This window comes from Aspergillus lucknowensis, assembly GCF_044049455.1.
Source record: "Aspergillus lucknowensis strain CBS 449.75 chromosome Unknown BJX67scaffold_84, whole genome shotgun sequence".
NCBI classification, from domain to species: domain Eukaryota; kingdom Fungi; phylum Ascomycota; class Eurotiomycetes; order Eurotiales; family Aspergillaceae; genus Aspergillus; species Aspergillus lucknowensis.
Window position 1 is genome coordinate 27,894 of NW_027263628.1, and position 18,511 is coordinate 46,404.

Genomic DNA, 18,511 nt, shown 5'->3' on the forward strand with positions numbered 1-18,511 from the left:
GATGGTATTCTTGAATTCGGTGATTAATTCAAAGAAGAGATGAAACTAAAGCGACTGAAATGTTGAAAGAAGAGAAGGAAGCAAGAATTCAAAGGAGAGTTCAGGAGAGATGCAGAAGAAGAAAAAGAAACAAAAAGGGAGATGACGAACAATATGGAGACCAGACGGGTTGGCGTCACTGACCCCATCACGGAGCCCCCCAACTTCCCATTTTAACTCAGCCAACAGACTCCCCCCATGATAGTGGTGGCCCCATTTGCCATCTTGAGGTCTTCCTCGCGTGTCCCTCAGCCCTGTGGCCCCGCTGGGGAGGCGTGGATCGACAAGACACCATGGCTGGCCATTGGAGCCGGACGATGCAATCACTGGAGTCTGTTCATCCTGTATTTGGTTCCTGGCTGGCTGCAGTCACAGAGCACGACCTTGGCAGATATAAGGACCCAGAATAGGCACCCAAATTCTGAAGTGTCGAAGCACAAAGGGCTTGACACGACATTGATGGGAATGGCGAGGTTTTCCGCTTTCCACATCCTCGTCCTGGTGCATATGGATTTGAACTCTTCCCACTGGACAGCATCAAGTCTTTGTCCAACGCCCCTCACTTCCCTTCATCTCTGTGGGGGATGCACCGCCACTTGCGACTGGTCTGGACTGCTCCCAGATCGGCAAACAGGGAAGAAAGCGACCCAATTAGGAAGATATTATTAGACAAGACTGATGTGTGGACGGAGATTCTTGAAACAGCCTTAAGCGCTCGTTCTTTGCGAGCCACGACTCCCAAAGAGACTCGAACTTCATGAACTGTAATTCTGTGAGCTCCAGATGGATCTGGCTCAGGACCCTCAGATTTGCATCTGTAATCGAAGAATTTCCCAGATAGGCATCATTAGCGTGTGGCTGAGGCTGCATTGGCGGGCGTCCTGAGTTTCTCCGCTTCCGCAGCTGATCGTGTCATCTCATTGTTTCCTCCTGCTCACACTCAGGTCGCCATGGAATCAATCATCCTCTCTCTTTTGTCGTATTTCTGATTTTTAGTTTGTAGCCGCCTCCATTTATTCCCTTCAACCGCATTCTCCGCCCGATCGTGAATGCTCACGACCTGATCCGAGCCGTATGACCTGATCCACTCCCTAGCCTTACGTGACAAAGAGGAGCCATGAGGGCGTCTGAAGACCGTGAGGACTCCGAATTGCTTCCAATGACCCACTCTCGTTCCCTATCTGCCGAAACCTCGTCCGATTCCGGGTTGTCCGTCGACTCCGTCTTCGAAGATTCCAAATACAACAATGCTTCACACGCCGATACGCTAGCTCTCGGGGAAGTGAGATACCGCGATGAGGAGGATGGAGAACCAGAATTCAATGAATCGCTCCTTCCTAAAAAACCCTCCGCGAGTAGCCGTTCGCGCCGAGTGATTTGGGGCCTGATTGTCCTCTGCGTTGGAGGCTGGCTAGTGGCGTTCGTGTTATTTGTCACCCAGGGCCGCTCGAGTTACAAAACCGCTTCGAATGCGCCGCAAGGGGCTGGTATTTCCCCTGCTGATACAAGTGCTGGCAGACCTATTACGTTGGAGCAAGTGCTCGCAGGCGCCTTCTCACCACGAGCTCACGCGATTTCCTGGATTGCTGGACCGGACGGGGAGGATGGTTTGCTGGTGGAAAGGGGAGAGAGCGAAGGAGAGGCATATCTGCGGATCAACGATATCCGTAGCAAGGATGGCGAGACAAATAGGGTCCTGATGCAGAACCCCACGGTCGAAGTTGGCGGGAGAAAAATCGTGCCGGTTAGCACGCGGATTAGTCGCAACCTGAAGAAGGTGCTGCTTCTTTCTCACCAGGAGAAGAACTGGAGGCATTCGTTCACTGCGAACTATTGGATTTTCGACGTGGAAACGCAGACGGCCGAGGCTTTGGACCCCGACTCGCCGGACGGTCGGGTGCAACTTGCTCATTGGTCACCTAAATCTGACGCAGTTGTCTTTGTACGAAACAACAACTTATATCTGCGGAAGCTGTCTTCCAAGAAGGTGGTGCCCATTACGAAGGATGGCGGCGAGCAGCTGTTCTATGGTGCTCCTGATTGGGTATATGAAGAAGAAGTCTTTCAAGGAAATAGTGTGACATGGTGGTCTGGAGATGGCTCCACGATTGCCTTCATTCGAACTAACGAGTCGGCCGTCCCTGAGTTTCCCGTCCAATATTATCTGTCTCGACCGTCCGGAAAGGAACCACCTCCAGAATTGGAGAACTATCCGGAGGTGAGGGAGATCAAATATCCAAAAGCTGGCTCACCAAACCCCGTCGTCAATTTGCAGTTCTACGATGTTGAGAAGGATGAAGTGTTTACGGTCGAGATGCCTGACGACTTTGACGATGACAACAGGCTGATTATCGAGGTTGTATGGGCGACTGGAGGCAAGGTGCTGGTCAGGACAACGAACAGAGAAAGTGACGTGCTCAAAATATTCTTGATCGACACTAAGGCAAGGGAAAGCGAGCTTATACGGATTCAAGATGTTTCCGAGCTTGACGGCGGATGGGTGGAGCCTACTCAATCGACAAGATTCATTCCTGCGGACCCAACCAAGGGCAGGCAATATGATGGATATATCGACACAGTGATTCACGAAGGTTACGACCATCTGGCGTACTTCGCCCCTCTCGATAACCCGGAGCCTATTCTGCTTACCTCTGGTGAGTGGGAGGTTGTAGATGCGCCCACTGCCGTGGACTTGGCTCGTGGACTGGTCTACTTCATCGCGACAAAAGAATCGCCGATTGAGCGACATGTATACCGAGTTAACCTTGACGGATCAGATCTTCAGGCGTTGACCGACACCTCAAATTCCGGCTATTACGATGTCTCATTCTCGTCCGGAACCAAATACGCATTGCTTAGTTACCGGGGCCCTTCAGTCCCTTGGCAAAAAGTCATCAGCACAGAAGGTGATAAAATCGAAAACATCAAAACGATAGAAGACAACAAAGAACTGTCTCATATCGTGAAAGACCACGCTCTTCCAACCGAAATATATGAAACCATTACCGTTGATGGGTTCGACCTCCAAGTCGTCGAACGACGCCCACCGCATTTCAACCCTTCGAAGAAGTACCCTGTTCTCTTCCACCTGTACGGCGGCCCGGGGTCTCAAACTGTCAAACGCGAGTTTACTGTTGACTTCCAGAGCTACGTAGCGGCTAACCTAGGCTACATCGTCGTCACTGTCGACGGCCGCGGCACCGGATTCATCGGACGCAAAGCCCGTTGCATCATCCGGGGAGACATCGGTTACTACGAAGCCCAGGACCAAATTGCCACCGCTAAGGCGTGGGCTGAGAAGCCGTACGTTGACGAGTCTCGAATAGCGATTTGGGGCTGGAGCTATGGCGGCTTCATGACATTGAAGACTCTTGAGCTAGACGCTGGCAAAACTTTTCAATACGGCATGGCTGTTGCGCCTGTAACTGACTGGCGATTCTACGGTGAGATATCTAGTTCACCCGTAAAGTCGCTTTAGCGCCACTAACGCGCAAACAGACTCCGTCTATACAGAACGTTACATGCACACCCCGCAGCACAATCCGACAGGCTACGACAACTCAAGCATAGCAGACATGTCGGCGCTCCAGAATAGCGTCCGCTTCCTCGTCATCCACGGCGCCTCGGATGATAACGTCCATTTGCAGAATACACTCACCCTCATCGATAAATTGGACCTCGCGGGCGTCCAAAACTACGATGTCCACTTTTATCCTGATTCAGATCATAGCATTTTCTTCCATAACGCTCATACAATGGTTTACGAACGTACGTGTCCCCCACGCCCTTTTCCCACCATCCACTCGTCACCAAAGCCAGGTCGAGAGAAACAAAGTTACTAATACGGATATAGGCCTGACGAGCTGGCTCGTCAACGCATTCAACGGCGAATGGCATCGAATCTCAGAGCCAATGCCGGATGAGTCAATGTGGAAGCGTCTTTCGAAGAGGGTCTTTCCTATTTTTGCGCATTGAGGGGTTGTTACTGTATGCAAATCCTTGTATTTCTGTCAGGAAACGAATTTTCAGCGATCCGGACCCTGCTTTGTCGTCGTACGTTTGGTTACGGGCGTTTCATTGGAACAACTACTAGCATTGTTTATGGAGAATCGACTGACTTATACCTTTGAATGCTTACTGAAAGTGGAAATAACTGGGGTACCCCGGGACCGTCAGCTGCATAACTGCCGCGGTTCATCGGTGTAGATGAGCTCGAGCAATGGCTCAAACTCAACGCCCATAAGGGGCTCAAGTCCCGCCCATAGGAAGCAGTCTTCTCATATCACACACACTCACTCCCCCATTCATCTTTGACAAAATATCGAACGATCGCCATCCACGATCCATCTTGAGGGCCTCAGAGGCATCCCTCAAAATACGAAACTCCCGCCTCAACTCTCGAGCGTTATAGAGCCCTTCTCCAAGCGTCAAGGTATAGCTAAATTTGCTTGTTTGCTTGCTTGCAAGTGCCTGGTTCATCTTGTTTTGTACACTAAGTCGTCTATGCATCTCGGATGGCTCGGCTCGGCTGACTGTCCAGCTCGTCGAGGGCTTCGCGCAGGCTGCGACCCGCTTCTTGATATTAATATCCTCGGTGATAATCCGGCTGATGGGATGAGGGGTGCGGTGGATCGTTGGGATCGGAATGGGTTGTTGCCTGAACAAGGGGAGGATAGGGTCAAGCCCCCGCGGGAGAGTAGTGAAGTTCATGACGAGATTTCGAGGTTTGTGGGGAAGATTGGTTGGGGAGATGAAATAATTGAAGTATAGTAGAATTTGACGGATGCTATGGGGAATATGTTAAAAGTTCTCTAACTTTTGGGGAGGGAAGACTCTCGAGTGTGCTCTCCTGTTCCGGCTCCCACTCTGGTTCCCCGGGCCATATATAGGAACTCGCTATCAATGCATACGAGTGGACTGTGTCCGTCTACGACGGTAGGCGGGCTGGGTATCTAGTTATGCCGTTCTATACTCGCTGTACTTGATGGATATCTCGATTGGGAATCCGACGAAAATTCAGGAAAGAGGAAAGAAAACAATCATCAGACAAAGGAAACAATCTAGCTCAGACCACCCATCCATCTCGCATAATCCCGGAAGGACAGCCTTTCCGCCTCCCTCCCTTACACCATCCAGCCCTCCACCTCCGTCAAAGCCCACTCGCCTGCGGCGACTGCCAAAACTCCTCCCTCATGATGGTACTAACGTCGGAATTGCGATACTGCTGCAGATCCTCTCTCTGCAACCCACGTAGTTGCTCCCGTCCGCCCGTGGAAAGACTCGCAGAACGAGACCGTCTTCCCGCTGCTGCCGCTGCCGAAGCAGAAGCAGAGGCAGGGGCACCGGTCCGACTAAACCGCGGCGATAAGCGGCTAGAGTATGAGCGACGATCGCCTCCTCCTGACGCTCGCTGCGCGGAACCGGAAGTAGAAGCGGAGGCGAAGGGACGAAAGAAGTTGCGGGGTGCAAAGATGGGGAGGGACGAGTCCGGGTTCGGGAGCGGGAGGAAGGAGGAGCCATCTGTTGAGGCGTTGGAGAAGCTGGAGTAGAGGGATGAGGTGCGCTGGCCGCTGGTTCCACGGGTACCAGTGTTGCTTCTGGTGTTTGGTGTATGCTGGGTGGCGTTAGGGTTGAGTGGGTTCAGGTTGGTGTTGTAAAGTGTCGACAAGTTGGATGTAGCGGAGGAGCGCCAGGAGTGGACGGCAGAGCGGGGGATGGTGATGACTTCCTCTTCAATGGGGAGGGTCTGCTGGATGGCGGTTGAGATGTCGGCGGGTTCGTTGTGGAGGCCTTGGGTACGGGCGGCCATGATCTTTGCGGATTTCCCGATCCACAGCATCTGTTCGTGCTCGCGGAGGTAACGGTCGCCGCTGAAGGATTTCTGGACGATCTTGCGGGTCATCATGCCCAGTTTGCGGCGGTGTTCGGATTTTGCGTACATACGTGCTGTGATTACCGCGACGTCGGCAGGGGTTGGGGAGGACGGGAGTGTCAGGATTGGATGGGAGGGCTCGTCTTCGGCGTAGGGGGCCCATTCCCCGAGCAGTGCGAGCATGGAAATTTGGGCGCGGGCGAGGGCCTGCGCGTCGTTGGGGGCTACGACGGCGCTGAAACGAGAGAAGTCGTCGGGGTCACTGAGGACGCGGAGGGAGGCGCCGACATCTGTGCAGACTACGGGGGCACCAGTTAGGGCTGCCTCGCCGAGGGCGAGGGGAAGGCCCTCGGAGAGGGACGAGTTGAGGAAAAGCCAGGTATTTTCTAGGACCTTCATGGGATCTGCAGTGCCGCGAAGGGTCACTCTTCCGCGAAGGCCTTTGGAGGCGATGATTTCCTGGCATTCTGTGGAGTAAATCGGGGCTTTGTCGATTGCGCCGTAGATGTCGAGGCGGTAGTCGTCGAACTTCCACTGGTTGATGATGATGTCTGCAGCGAGGAGGGCAGTCTTAATATCCTTGGCGTACCATACGTGGGACAACATCGTGACGGTCGGACGCGAGGACTTGATCTCCTTGACCGGAGCAAACTTTTGCATATCTGTGATGCCGTTGACAACAGGGTCGACCTTCCTCCGGAAGACGTTGCGATGCTCGACTGCTCCCTGGCATGTTCCAATCTCAACCTCCCACCCGGGGTTGAAAAAATCGGCACATGGAGAGATGATATCGGCGTGGTGTAAAGTGAGCGCGGATGTAACTCGCATCAAGCCCAGTAAGGCATTCCTAACGAACGGCGAAAGCTTGCAAAGCGCTGACGAAAGACAGAGATTCGTCTCGCGCCAGCTAATCGCATGATCCCAGATCTGCAATGTGCAGTTCCTCTTCATCTTGCAGACGACGCCGTAGGATGCGCTCACGCTATGATGTGATGCTTGGAATACGCTCGGGATCTTCTCGGGGATCGGAATGGAGAAGATGAACAGATATCGGTACCAAAGTTCCAGTGCAATGTCAAGTGTACCTAGCGTTGGCAAGTCGGTACTGAACCACTGCGAGGAAGGCACAGTGTTTGACATCTCCTGGGTCAGCCATAGCTCTCGCCAGCTCTCCTTGACGACACTGCTGTTCCAGATCTGCGTCCAGTGCCGGGATTCCTGGAAGAATGTGTTCAGGTTGACTAGAGCCCTGGTTGCCTGTCGAATATCTGCCTTGGAAAGGTGGACGGCACGAGCACCCTTGACTAGGGCCGTCAAAATTGGGATGAAATTCATCTTGATATCCATGTCATTGGCAGACGTGACGCTTTCCACCTCTGAATCCAGCTTGTTTCTGAACAGACCGTGTGTTGGAGTAAGGAAATCCATTCCCCAGAGTGGAATAACCTTTAACGAGAGGATATTCTGCTCCGTCTGATGTTTGGGCACACCAAAATCATTGGCTGACTCGCAAATCATATGCCACTTGATGGATCGTAACGAGTTGATCATGTCCCGACGACAGGCAGACACACCACCTCCCTCGTTTGGCCAGGTACCTGTATCCGCAGCCATGACGTGAAGAGATCTTTCCGTATCGGAGCCAAAATCTTTAGACCTGGTGTTCACCACCGCGTCGCCTCCAGGACCGAAGTTGAAGAGATCGCTGACTTTCACTGCCAATGGCGTCCAGCTAGAAATGCTGTCGTCAAGGTCTGCACTCGCCGTGATGCTATCAGCTCGGAGCTCTAGGTATTTCTTTGCTGAGGCAAGATCACCACGGTCACGATAACGCCAGTATGGAGTAAGCGTCTTATCCCTCCGCAACAAACGCTCGTCCATCCAGCGAACGGTGATTCCATCGAAGTCAACTCTGTCCTTCCATGCTTTCCAGATGAGTGAACGAGCGCGCGACGTCGAGACAGGGAAGCGCTTCCTTGTCAGTCCGAAAAACCGGGTAAGGATATTGGAGTTGAGACTATTGCAATAGAAGAGGGGATTGTCGTGCACGAAGCTGGTAAACCTGGGTTTGGCGAGGACGGCGAGGAAGTCGTGTTCGATCATGGGTGGTGTCTGTACTTTCTGCCCATTCAACGTTGTGAAAATGGTCGGATGGAACTTGTGATCGTACAGCCAGCGTGCCTCGTAAACGTCCGCTCCCTGGACAAATGTGGCCTCCGTGACTTTGGCGTGAGGAATCCATCGGTCAACCCTCTCGGGATGCCGAAGTGGAGGCGCGCACCAGCATACTGTGCAAGTAATATGTGACAGAGCAAACTCAGCCCGCAGAAGCTCATCGCCAAATCGAGGATTCTTCCGGTAATGGTATTTGAAGCGAATCAGATTACCGTCCTTCATGTAGGAGCCCGCCTCGATGAGTCCCTTGCGGTTGTACTGTACGCTCTGAAGCTGGTTCTCTCCGCGGACGCAGCGTCGGCCCATGGGGATCTTGGATTCTGCTAGTTTCAGTGTGATTGTCTTCTTCCTGGGAGCGCGATAGTCGTAGTGATATTCATTGACTACGTTTCCGTTTTTGTACTCTTGGCGGATGAGGAGCAGAAGGTCCTTCGAGTACGTGCTAACACCGCGGAGATCCTTGGTCCCTTGGGGCTCTGTCTTGGGCGTACCGGCGTAATAAAAGACTTTGAAGCCTCCGTCCGGTTGGTTGTGCCGGAATGCAGTGAACGTTCCATCGAGGCTCTGAACGATGCACCTGCTTTTCTTGATGTCGATGGTCATGCCCTTGGTCTCGTTCCAGAGCTGCTTGACATTGTCTCGACCGTAGAAAAGGAAGAATGAAAGTCCAAAATCCTGTACCACTTTTCCATACTTCCAGACAAGGTTCAAGAGAAAGATAGCCGGAATCCGAACAGCCGCCGGATAGGAATTCATGACATGATTGTACTCCCTCTGGAACTCTGGATCGGCAACCAACGCCACGGTCACGAATTTTAGGGCATTGCCAATTGCATAGTAGGCTAGATTTAATGGCTTCAGGATAAAGTACGCGATAGTCGGAATCTGCTTGGGTAGGTATGGAATATATTGTGGGGTTTCAGATTCCTTGAGCGCGGCGGCTTCACCGGTCCCATAGTTGGCATAATCAAGGATACTGACGGCCGCGGCAGCTCCCAGATTACTTCGAGCAACGTGGACAGCGAGGTCTTTGATATCAAACTGGCAGATACTTTCCTCGAGCCACTGGTAGTGTTCCTTAGAAAGTTGACACCGCTCGCCGAGACAGCGGTTCAGTAACGCTTCCCGGATAGCCTTGGGCATATTCTCCCAGTGGACGTCGCATTCAAACCCGAGACACAGCTGCCGAAGAAGCTCTTTCTTCGCCCACCGCACGACAAGAGGTGTATCGGCTTCGTCTCGAAGCTGTCGCGCGGTTGTTTCGGTCACACCGGCGGCAACAAGGGATTCAGCAAGCACGGCATGCTCATGAGGCATTTGCATGATTGATTCCGCCACGGCATGGAGAAGAGTCTCGGCGATGACCTGGCAGTTGGCGCTCACATCAATACGATGGTTCAGTCCTCTTCCCACAGCCACCGCGATCTTCAGCTGATCCGTCATGCTACAACTTAGTGCATGAATGCTAGGACCAAGTGACCCTAGAGGTACCAGCTCGAGTAGGATCTCCCCCGCTTCCCAGGCCTTCAGCGCGGTGTTGACAAGTTCCTGCGAGTGTGGGAATGCTTCTTCGATTCTCGGGGCGCTGCGTCGCGAAAGGAGCATTTGCTTCACTTCAACCCCGGGATGAGAGGCTGGATCGAGCCTGAGACGCGTCTCCGCGGGAAGAAAATAGATACTCTCGTAAAACGTCTGTAGTTCCTGCTGGCTCCAGTCGGGATCTCCCCATGGCGCCGTATAGGCATGGAAAGTCTTTCCCAACTCCACGGGCGAGTCGACACGTCTCGGCATGCCCATTTTTGCTGGAATGAGAGAGAGGATGGCAACTGTCCATGTCGCGGCTCCCAAGCCGATGACCTGCGAGTACATGAAATGCGGAAGGCACACTTTGAGCGCAATGCCAACGGGCAGTCCAACCAGAGATCCAGCCAACAGCGGCTTCAGCGCATGAGGTCCGGTAAAGATCTTCGTGTACTGATACCAGAGTAAGCCAGTATACGCCAAAACATAAGCGAGGTACATGATCATCGCTTCCATGCGTTCCTGGAACGTCCAGACAAGGGCAGTCGAGAATGCAAGACCCCACGAGTGCCACATGAGGAATTTGCCGAAGGTTTTCCAGTAGACCTTCCTTTTGAACTTGACGTCCCGTTTTTCCGAGTCTCGAATATCTTGAGCGGTCTTTAGTGCTACGGGGGTGTGACTTCCGACAAGGCTGTGAAGCTCCTGGGCTTTGGTGTCTATCAATACTGCACCAATCAAATAGTATGCCAACGAAAAACCGACAGCCATTCGATAAGCAGTTGTTAAAGAGGCCGAAAGGCCGATGAGATGACCGCCACTGAGAAGTTCAACCCATTTGTCAAGAAGAGCCACAACAAAGTAAAGCACTCCGCAGCCGATTTCTTTGCTCGATTGGCGCCAATGGATGAAAGCGTTGTGCAATCGGATCCCCTTCTGAGCGCTCCGAAGCGACTCCAGTGCAACTTTCGTCTGGGTGTTCCAAGAAGAGCTAAAGGGGATTGGCCTGGGTACATCAGCATATCTGCAATACCAGTCGAGAAGAAAGTTTGTGGCTTCCCAGTCACGCGCAAGCTCGAGAACAAGTGTACTGCTAGTCTTCGGTTTGGTGAAAAACCAGCGCTTTGTCTCGGTGAGGACATCTTTCAGGAGTGCCTCTCTGGAGAGTTTCAGTACCGCTGGATCACTCAGGTTTCCGAAAACCTTCTCATCTCCTTCGCCCTGCGTCTCGATATACCATTTGCGGATTTCGGTATCGTCCGTTCTTCTCAGGTTCTGGTACCAAGTTACCCATTTCGAAGAAACGCTTCGGAGGCCCAGCATCAGGGTCCCGATGAAGACATATAAGACGGCGATGTAAATTGCCGAATCGTGGCCAGTAAACATTGTCACTGCCGGTGAAATGAAGAGAATCGGAATACACGCAAAAATGACTTTGCGACCAGACAAGAACGAGGAGCCGGGATAACTGAAACTAGCCAGACAAGCAAATCCAGTGAAGTACGTCGTGAGAGCGACAAGATAGAGGTAGAAGACAATTCCAGCCCGTGGACCATTCACACCCGAGACGACGACGAACCCGATGAGCCCGGCGGCCACTGTAAATGCCACGCCAGCAATGAGCCTGGTGAGAATGAGCATATTAGTCGCCCCAAATGCCATTGAGATGAGATAGTACGGTCCCCCGCAAGCAATCCAAGTCCCTATACCGCCGGAAAGGAGTAAAGAAATCATCAAAGCAGTGGTGGCGCTGTTCTGCTCCTCGAAGGTCATGAACGCAGAAAGATATAAACCACGCCCGATGATCGTGAGAAGGACGATATCGATTAGGGCAGGAAAGGCGAAGACGCTGAGAAATGTGAACCTCTGGTATCCGCGCATTGGCTTGACTTTGTCATCGGGGTTGACATCTATCTGAGCACCCGCATATGCTGTGGCCATCTCAGGCGCTCCATTGATCCAGTCAGAAAGCGTGTCGTCTTTGTAGTTCTTGTAGAAACGGTCTGACAGCAACTTTCCGAACGCACTGGGTGAGATATCAAAATAGGCTTCACAGCGCGAGCCAAGGGCAAAGGATTCGGCAAAAGCGGCGGCCTGGTCAGAATGAGCATTGAACAATGGATTTCTGTCAGTAACTTCCTCGTAAATCTCATCCAGCGCCCCTTTCCTAGCGGCGCAGAACAGCGATAATGCGAGGATGTCGATGTTGGCGTCGACCTGTCCGGGTTGTATGAGCTTACAAAGGGCAGCGGAGATTTGATCCAGGTCTGCCTCGCGGTGCTCTCGTAGAATCTGAGTAAATACAGATTCAACCTCATAGAAGAAAGCGACGCAAGTTGAGATCGAAGGGTGACGACAGCCTTGCTCCCGGTACCAACCAACTCGGCTGCTGATTAGCGTCTCGGGTGAAGCAGACCCTTCTAGGTAGGAGACCGTGTTGAGCTGCTTGAGTTGTGTCATGGACGTCCCTTGTAAAAGCTGTGTTCGAAGATAGGCACAGATGGCTCTCGTTAGATCACTCGCGGCTTCTGTCAAGGACAAATGCTGGAGAAGAAGGAGTCGTTCCTCAGGGCTCAAAACGTCGATATCCCGCACTAGGCGGCGAGGTAGCCCAATATCGTCCACTGTATCTTTGGACCATTTCGCCAACGCAGCTTCAGCTTCAAAGCAAACATGCCGAGAGCAGCCTTTGGCAGATAGGAATGTGTGTAGTACTGTCCCTGCCAGTCCTTGCACGTTCTTTGAAGTAAACACTTCCAACCCTTCCGAATTCATGTTATACACAGCCCAGAAACGGATTTCAGTGTTTCTGCGAAAACCAGAATCCAGTCCGAGGTAGACGCGGAGCTGATCATTATTGACCAGGCTATACAGTTCCTTGACGTGCGCAGTTAGTTGATCCGAGGCACCCCAAGTTGGAATAGCAAAACCGTCATGAAACTGCCGGAGGACGGCCCCTAGGCTTTGCAATTTCGCTACGGGAACTGGGTGAAGCAGACCGAGGGACCGAAGCCGCTGTTGGGATTTGAGGATTTCAGCAAAAGAGCTGGCAGTGGCTTCTGCACCTAATGGGAAGCAGCCGAATGCCTTGTACTCTACACCTGCCGTGGAAGTAGAGAGCGGATTGCTCTGGGACCTGGTCGGTGCAACCCATTCCGGAGGGTCACGAATGGTCATTGTTAAGCCGTTTGTTAGACCGACGTGTCCCTCATGATGGCGCTCTGACGATGCTAAAATATTCCTGAGAGACGGAAAAAGAGGTACAAGCCTATCCCAGGCGTCGTTGCCGGAGCTCCAAGTATCCTTTTTGATGGTCGGATTGGAGCGCCAACCGTCGTGAGCATTCATAATCTCAGGGCTCTTCAGCCATCCGAAGGAAGAAAGAGGCTCTGGTAACCTTGCGTTCAGGGTAATGTTCTCAAGAGCAGCCTTGCAACCTATCCACGGAACTACGCTGTAGAAGTTGCACCACTGCAAGGATCTTCGAACCACAGCATTTGACAACTGGACGTCGTCATCGATCGTTTCCCAAGCCACGACAACAAAGTCCCGCATACACGCCTCTGACACAAAAGCCTTGATTGTGGCCCGCATGCTCTGCAGTTGAAAGTAGTCACGCTTCTTGCCACTTGGAAGGATGCTGGCGTTTTTAATCACCAATCCGGAAATGGCATTAGACTGTAAGGCCGTGCGGTCTTTGAGAAAGTCTGGAGGTGCAGACTCTAGGAAAATCGACAGGCCCAGCTTTTGTATTGCCTTGAGGAGAGAGATCCAGCATTCCGAAGTAAGTTTGCTTTCCCAGTTGGCGAACAGAATTCCAGTAAAAGCCGAGCCTTCGAAGGCCTGAGTGAAAGCATTGTCGATTTTCTCAATGGTTGCGAAGATCGAATCGTGAGAACCCACGTTCTGGAGATCGAGTCGACCAAGAACCTGCTTCTCCGTTTCTGCGACGGCTTGGACTACCCCTGGCTGAAAAGGGTCCACTACTAACATGTCCCATTGGTCCAGAAATCGTTGTTGTTTCTCAGTCAGAGGGTTGTCAAATCGCCCAAGATAGATACCAACAGACGATGGTTTCCGGAACACCGGCTGAAGATTGGTTAAAGTCAACTGCCTGCTTGAGAGATGGTGTATCCTCTCTGATACTTTTGCTGACACTTTTTCTCGGGGCTGCCTCGACTATATGAAAGGGGTTAGCGACGCTCATGTCGAAGTTGTGGGTTATAACCTTGTAATACTTCACACATCTTACGACCAGGGCATATAATATATATATCGACCCAAAAGCAATGCTCCCCAGAATAACACCGATTAAGACCTGTTGCCATTAGCAAAGCACCAGGAAATCCGGTGAAAACTCACGAACTGCCACCACTCCTCCTTCATATGCTCCCACCCCAGAGGTGTGACATGAAGAACTTTTGTCATCTCGATTTAGATATTATAAGAGCGGCCGTTAAAGCAAAAATAAATAAAAAGAAAGCCAAGGATATCTATTTGCAATCGAGTTCCAAGCGTATTATAAGACGCTCGACGATTCCAATGGTAACAAAGGAACCTTAGTGTCTAAGAGAGAAGCATCGTTTCAGCCCTGGAAATCATACAGGCCGGTTAAGTTCCTTGAATGAAGAACGAGGAAACCACGCGTAAACCAGGCATGGATAAGGGACAGAGAGACGGAGGGAGGAAGACACGAAAGCAGATCAGCGAACGAGTGTCGTTTGAAGGTTTGAAGTTGTTGCTCATGAAGTGGCAGAGGCTCTATGGACCCCTCAGTGAACTTTTGTCTCATGTCATTTGATCTGTCCAAGTTGCTATCTGCCTTTGGCTTTCTTCATCCACGGCTGGCTAAAACGGAACTGCCGAGAAGGCGTCGGATGAGGCAAGGTCGGGCCTTCAGGAAGTCGACCCCGGAGTACAGCGATAAAAATAGAGAGCCAGGTTTCTGTGCTCGTCCAGCGCTTGGGATGGTTCGGCTCTAGAGACCCTAATTGTTGAGGGCCCTCCATCCAGTCGTTCATAGGACGAGGAGAGAAGGCCCACAGCAGGGGCATGCTAGGAAGCGTGGCAGCCATCCAAGGGTATTTTGGCCGACCATGATCATGGTGAAAATAGACAAACGCGGAATTAGCTTTTCTCATTCGCCTTTGGCGGTTGCAGATTGCCACAAACCAGGATTCTCGAGATGTCGTGGAATCTGCATGATCCAGTGCGTCTGCCACCAAACCACACCGATCCCATTTCTAGGAGGCGTACCGCCCAGTTCTACCTGAAACATCCTGCGCCCAAGGACGCTAAGGCTCCCATTTGTCATTCTGATGAATCTCGATGGCTTTTATCCTTTCACCGAGTGGGTGGGTGATGGTGAGGAGTGGATGCGATGGCGAAGGCGGACGAAAGAGACAGCTCTGATAGCGCTAGTCTTGAAATGGAAAGAGCAAACATGATTCCGAGTGTTTACAAAATACTTGGCGTTGTTACGCTCTGTATTCTTGGAAAACTTCTATGTTACATTACATACGCACCTTGTTCCCGATACCTTCAAGGGGTCCCCCCTGCGTTGCATCTTGACTCGAGTCCAGCAGTTATTGAGCCAGCAGCGACGCTCTTTTGAATCGTATCCCTCGCACAATGACGGCCCTGGCGCAATCAGTCGATAGATTAAGTCTGACCTCCCCAGGATCCTTGAGTCCAACTCATTTCCCTCATTTCCACAGCGAATGTTTGCCCTGTTGACGAGAGTGCTGTGGCTCCGATTCCTGCCGTCAATCGACCAGCTCCCTGTAAGCCACTTGGGACTACTGCATACTAGACGAGAGAGCTGGGCTAAGGTTCGAACCTGGCGAGAAGGAATGGACCGCTTATACTTCCTCCAAATCCAACTCCAACTCATCTACTTCATCAGCCCTCTCTGGCGGCTTAGGTCACTAGAAGTAGATTCATCATGAACAAACTCAAAGCTGCGAGGAAGCGTAGTGGAGACTTCAGTTGGACAGAGCTGGTGAGACGGGGAAGTTGTAGCAAAGAGAAGACTTCTGGCCTGGTATAAATAGCCCTACGACTGACAAGGGGATATGACTCTTCACATATCAATCCTGGAGCTGTTGCTTCTCCACCTGGGAATAATTCGTTGTTTCAAATTCGTCCCTCGTTCGTCTTTGGCTCTGTTGAGCCAGGTTCACAATGCTGGTGCCGACATTTGCCCTAAGGATCGGTTGTTTCTTTGGGCTTTTAACCTGCAACACCCCCCCTGGAGAATGGCCTGAGGACATCCCAGACTGGTCGTTCCCTGGGCCTCCTCTTTGGACGCAGACGAGCATATCCCTGACCACTGGGACTACACTGCCTCCCAGCAGCTCCACGACTGTTCCGACTGCGACAGAGCCTGCGGATCCGACTGCTACTGTCACTACAACTGATACTACTTGGACTACTATCATGCCTACTTTTACCTCGACCACGTTCACCACCTCTCTCAGCCCTAGCACCGGTACAGACAGTACCCCTGTTAAACCCACCACCAGTATGTCCTCAGTGGCCCCCTCTGCCACCGGGACCCTTGCTGCCAACATCCTGGTCATTGCTCGCGACGCGACGCAAGCACAAGTGGCCTACTCCGGGCTCAACGGCTACGGCATCCCGTACACTGAGCTTCTCGTCCCACAAGCAGGCGTTGAACTCCCAGCCCTCAATACGTCCTCAGGAGGGAACTTTGGCGGAATTGTCGTCGCAGGCGAAGTCAGCTACGATTATGGTGGCGACAATTGGCGCAGTGCGTTGACGGACGACCAATGGAATCAGCTGTATGCCTACCAGCTCGCTTATGGCGTGCGAATGGTGCAGTACGACGTCTATCCCGGTCCCAACTTCGGCACGACTGCCGTCTCAGGCGGCTGCTGCGGTGATGGCGTCGAGCAGTTGGTTTCCTTCTCCGACGTCAGCGACTTCCCAACCTCTGGTCTGAGAACCGGTGCCGGCGTCAGCACGCAGGGACTATGGCATTACCCAGCGAGTGTCAGCGACACTAACACCACGAAGCAGATCGCCGTCTTTGCTGCTGGCAGCGGCGTCGGCGACGAGTCGACTGCGGTGGTGATCAACAACTTCAGCGGACGCCAGCAGATGGTCTTTTTCATGCCCTTCGATACCGTCTGGAGCGATACCTCCAACTACCTCCAGCACGCGTGGATCACCTGGATCACCCGTGGACTGCATGCGGGCTATCGCCGCGTCAACCTGAACACCCAGATCGACGACATGTTCCTGCAGACGGACATCTACCAGCCCGCAGGCGAGATCTACCGCATCAGCACCGCGGACATGGACGGCATCTCAGCCTGGCTGCCATCGATCCGCGCAAAGCTCAACCCAGGAAGCACATACTACGTCGAGATCGGACACAACGGCAACGGCAACATCGAAGCCGGCCAGGAGATCGCTGGCTACGACACGTGCAGCGGCGGCGCAATCGAATACGACTCTCCTCCAGACACCCCCCTGGAGTTCAAGAAGCCCCTGGGAACCGGAGACTCCCTCTGGCCAGCCACTCCATCCTCCTTCCAATGGACAAACGCCTGCCTGAACGCCGACAGCCTCCTCCTCTGGTTCCAGGAGCACCTGAACGAGTACGGCCACGTCTCACACACCTTCACGCACCTCGAGCAGAACAACGCGACCTACGACGATGTCGCAAAGGAAATCTCCTTCAACCAGGCCTGGCTCCGGCGTGTCGGCTTCACATCCGCAACCCGCTTCACCTCCAACGGCATCATCCCTCCCGCGATCACAGGCCTGCACAATGGCGATGCCCTGCGCGCCTGGTCCGACAACGGCATCACCAACTGCGTCGGCGACAACACTCGCGCCCCGCTGCTCAACACCCAGAACCGCATGTGGCCGTACTTCACCACCGAAGCGGCCGACGGGTTCGCAGGAATGCAGGTGAACCCGCGCTGGGCGACGCGCATCTACTACAACTGCTACAGCCCGGCCTGCACGACACAGGAGTGGATTGATACCTCCGCAGGCGCGGGCGACTTCAGCGACCTCCTTGCCGTTGAGAGAACAGAGACAATCCGCCATCTCTTCGGGCTGTCGCGCGACGCGTACATGTTCCACCAGGCGAACCTGCGCAATGCGGACGTCGACCCGATCACCGTGAACGGCGAGACGGGGCAGTTCTCGATCTTCCAGGCGTGGGTTGAGACGATTGTGCAGGAGTTTGTGCGGCTCGTCGATTGGCCGATTGTCACGACTACCCATCAAGAGGTACCCTCCTCGTCCCTTTTCTTTCTCATAGATAGACTAACGTACTCCTACCTAGATGTCCGACAGCTTCCTCCAGCGCTATCGCCGCGACCAATGCGGCTACGCGCTCAGCTACGTTCTCTCCGACAACGCCATCACCGGCGTAACCCTCACCGCGAACGGGAACTCCTGCGACGCCGCGATCCCCATCACCTTCCCCGAGATCCCGGCCGACACGCACGGGTTCACGACCGAGCAGCTGGGGAACGACCCCGTGACGGTGTGGGCGCAGCTGTCTGGCTCGCCGGTGACCTTTTCGCTGGCGAGTCCGATCGCTCTCTAATTATGAATCCCTGAATGATCGGAGAGGCGGAAGGAGTGGTGCCAGCGCATAGGCATTAGGACTTAGGGTAGTATCATATCTGATCGAATGATAATGAACGGAGAGTCTATCAGAAGGCAAAGTGACCTTTACGTTTTCTCACAACGCATCCTGTTCGACTATCTTGGCTGCAGAATGTCTCACTTGCCCTTCGCAGCCCATGGAGTTGATACCCACCAACGAAACCGCATCACGCCCTCATCGACTTTGTTCAGCAGGGGTGTGTGAGCGAACCCTGTAATAATGAAAGTTAATAGCAGCCTCTCAAATCTCCT

General features: G+C 52.9%; 5 protein-coding genes across 5 annotated transcripts; 3 read left to right on the forward strand and 2 right to left on the reverse strand.

Moving 5' to 3' along the window:
* Positions 1 to 1,156: 1,156 nt before the first annotated feature.
* Positions 1,157 to 4,014, forward strand: dapB (dipeptidyl aminopeptidase dapB; the record flags this gene model as incomplete). Its single annotated transcript, XM_071031750.1, has 3 exons — positions 1,157 to 3,482; positions 3,538 to 3,807; positions 3,893 to 4,014. The coding sequence occupies 3 exons, from the start codon at positions 1,157 to 1,159 to the stop codon at positions 4,012 to 4,014; spliced, it is 2,718 nt and encodes a 905-aa protein (XP_070880683.1).
* Positions 4,015 to 4,111: 97 nt separating this feature from the next.
* Positions 4,112 to 4,968, reverse strand: BJX67DRAFT_326838 (uncharacterized protein). The gene has a single exon (XM_071027435.1). The coding sequence runs from the start codon at positions 4,747 to 4,749 to the stop codon at positions 4,288 to 4,290; it is 462 nt and encodes a 153-aa protein (XP_070880684.1). The 5' UTR covers positions 4,750 to 4,968; the 3' UTR covers positions 4,112 to 4,287.
* On the reverse strand, positions 4,969 to 14,228 carry gtb3 (glycosyltransferase family 4 protein). Its single transcript, XM_071027434.1, has 3 exons — positions 13,970 to 14,228; positions 13,836 to 13,925; positions 4,969 to 13,786 (listed from the first exon to the last, which is right to left on the reverse strand). Exons 1-3 carry the CDS (start codon positions 14,033 to 14,035, stop codon positions 5,189 to 5,191), a joined length of 8,754 nt encoding a protein of 2,917 aa, XP_070880685.1. The 5' UTR covers positions 14,036 to 14,228; the 3' UTR covers positions 4,969 to 5,188.
* A 978-nt stretch (positions 14,229 to 15,206) lies between these two features.
* Positions 15,207 to 15,667, forward strand: BJX67DRAFT_367936 (uncharacterized protein). Its single transcript, XM_071030585.1, has one exon. The coding sequence runs from the start codon at positions 15,328 to 15,330 to the stop codon at positions 15,553 to 15,555; it is 228 nt and encodes a 75-aa protein (XP_070880686.1). The 5' UTR covers positions 15,207 to 15,327; the 3' UTR covers positions 15,556 to 15,667.
* A 123-nt stretch (positions 15,668 to 15,790) lies between these two features.
* agd3 (putative extracellular serine-rich protein) lies at positions 15,791 to 18,243 on the forward strand (the record flags this gene model as incomplete). The annotated part of the gene is made up of 2 exons (XM_071034868.1): positions 15,791 to 17,875; positions 17,931 to 18,243. The coding sequence occupies 2 exons, from the start codon at positions 15,791 to 15,793 to the stop codon at positions 18,195 to 18,197; spliced, it is 2,352 nt and encodes a 783-aa protein (XP_070880687.1). The 3' UTR covers positions 18,198 to 18,243.
* Between the last annotated feature and the right edge of the window lie 268 nt (positions 18,244 to 18,511).

Coding starts and splice junctions, on each gene's coding strand:
- BJX67DRAFT_326838 (XM_071027435.1), bottom strand. CDS start 4,749: ATGAACTTCACTACTCTCCCGCGGGGGCTTGACCCTATCCTCCCCTTG.
- BJX67DRAFT_367936 (XM_071030585.1), top strand. CDS start 15,328: ATGTTTGCCCTGTTGACGAGAGTGCTGTGGCTCCGATTCCTGCCGTCA.
- gtb3 (XM_071027434.1), bottom strand. CDS start 14,035: ATGACAAAAGTTCTTCATGTCACACCTCTGGGGTGGGAGCATATGAAG. Junction 13,926..13,969: donor AGGAGGAGTGGTGGCAGTTC/GTGAGTTTTCAC, acceptor TAATGGCAACAG/GTCTTAATCGGTGTTATTCT. Junction 13,787..13,835: donor GATGTGTGAAGTATTACAAG/GTTATAACCCAC, acceptor CCTTTCATATAG/TCGAGGCAGCCCCGAGAAAA.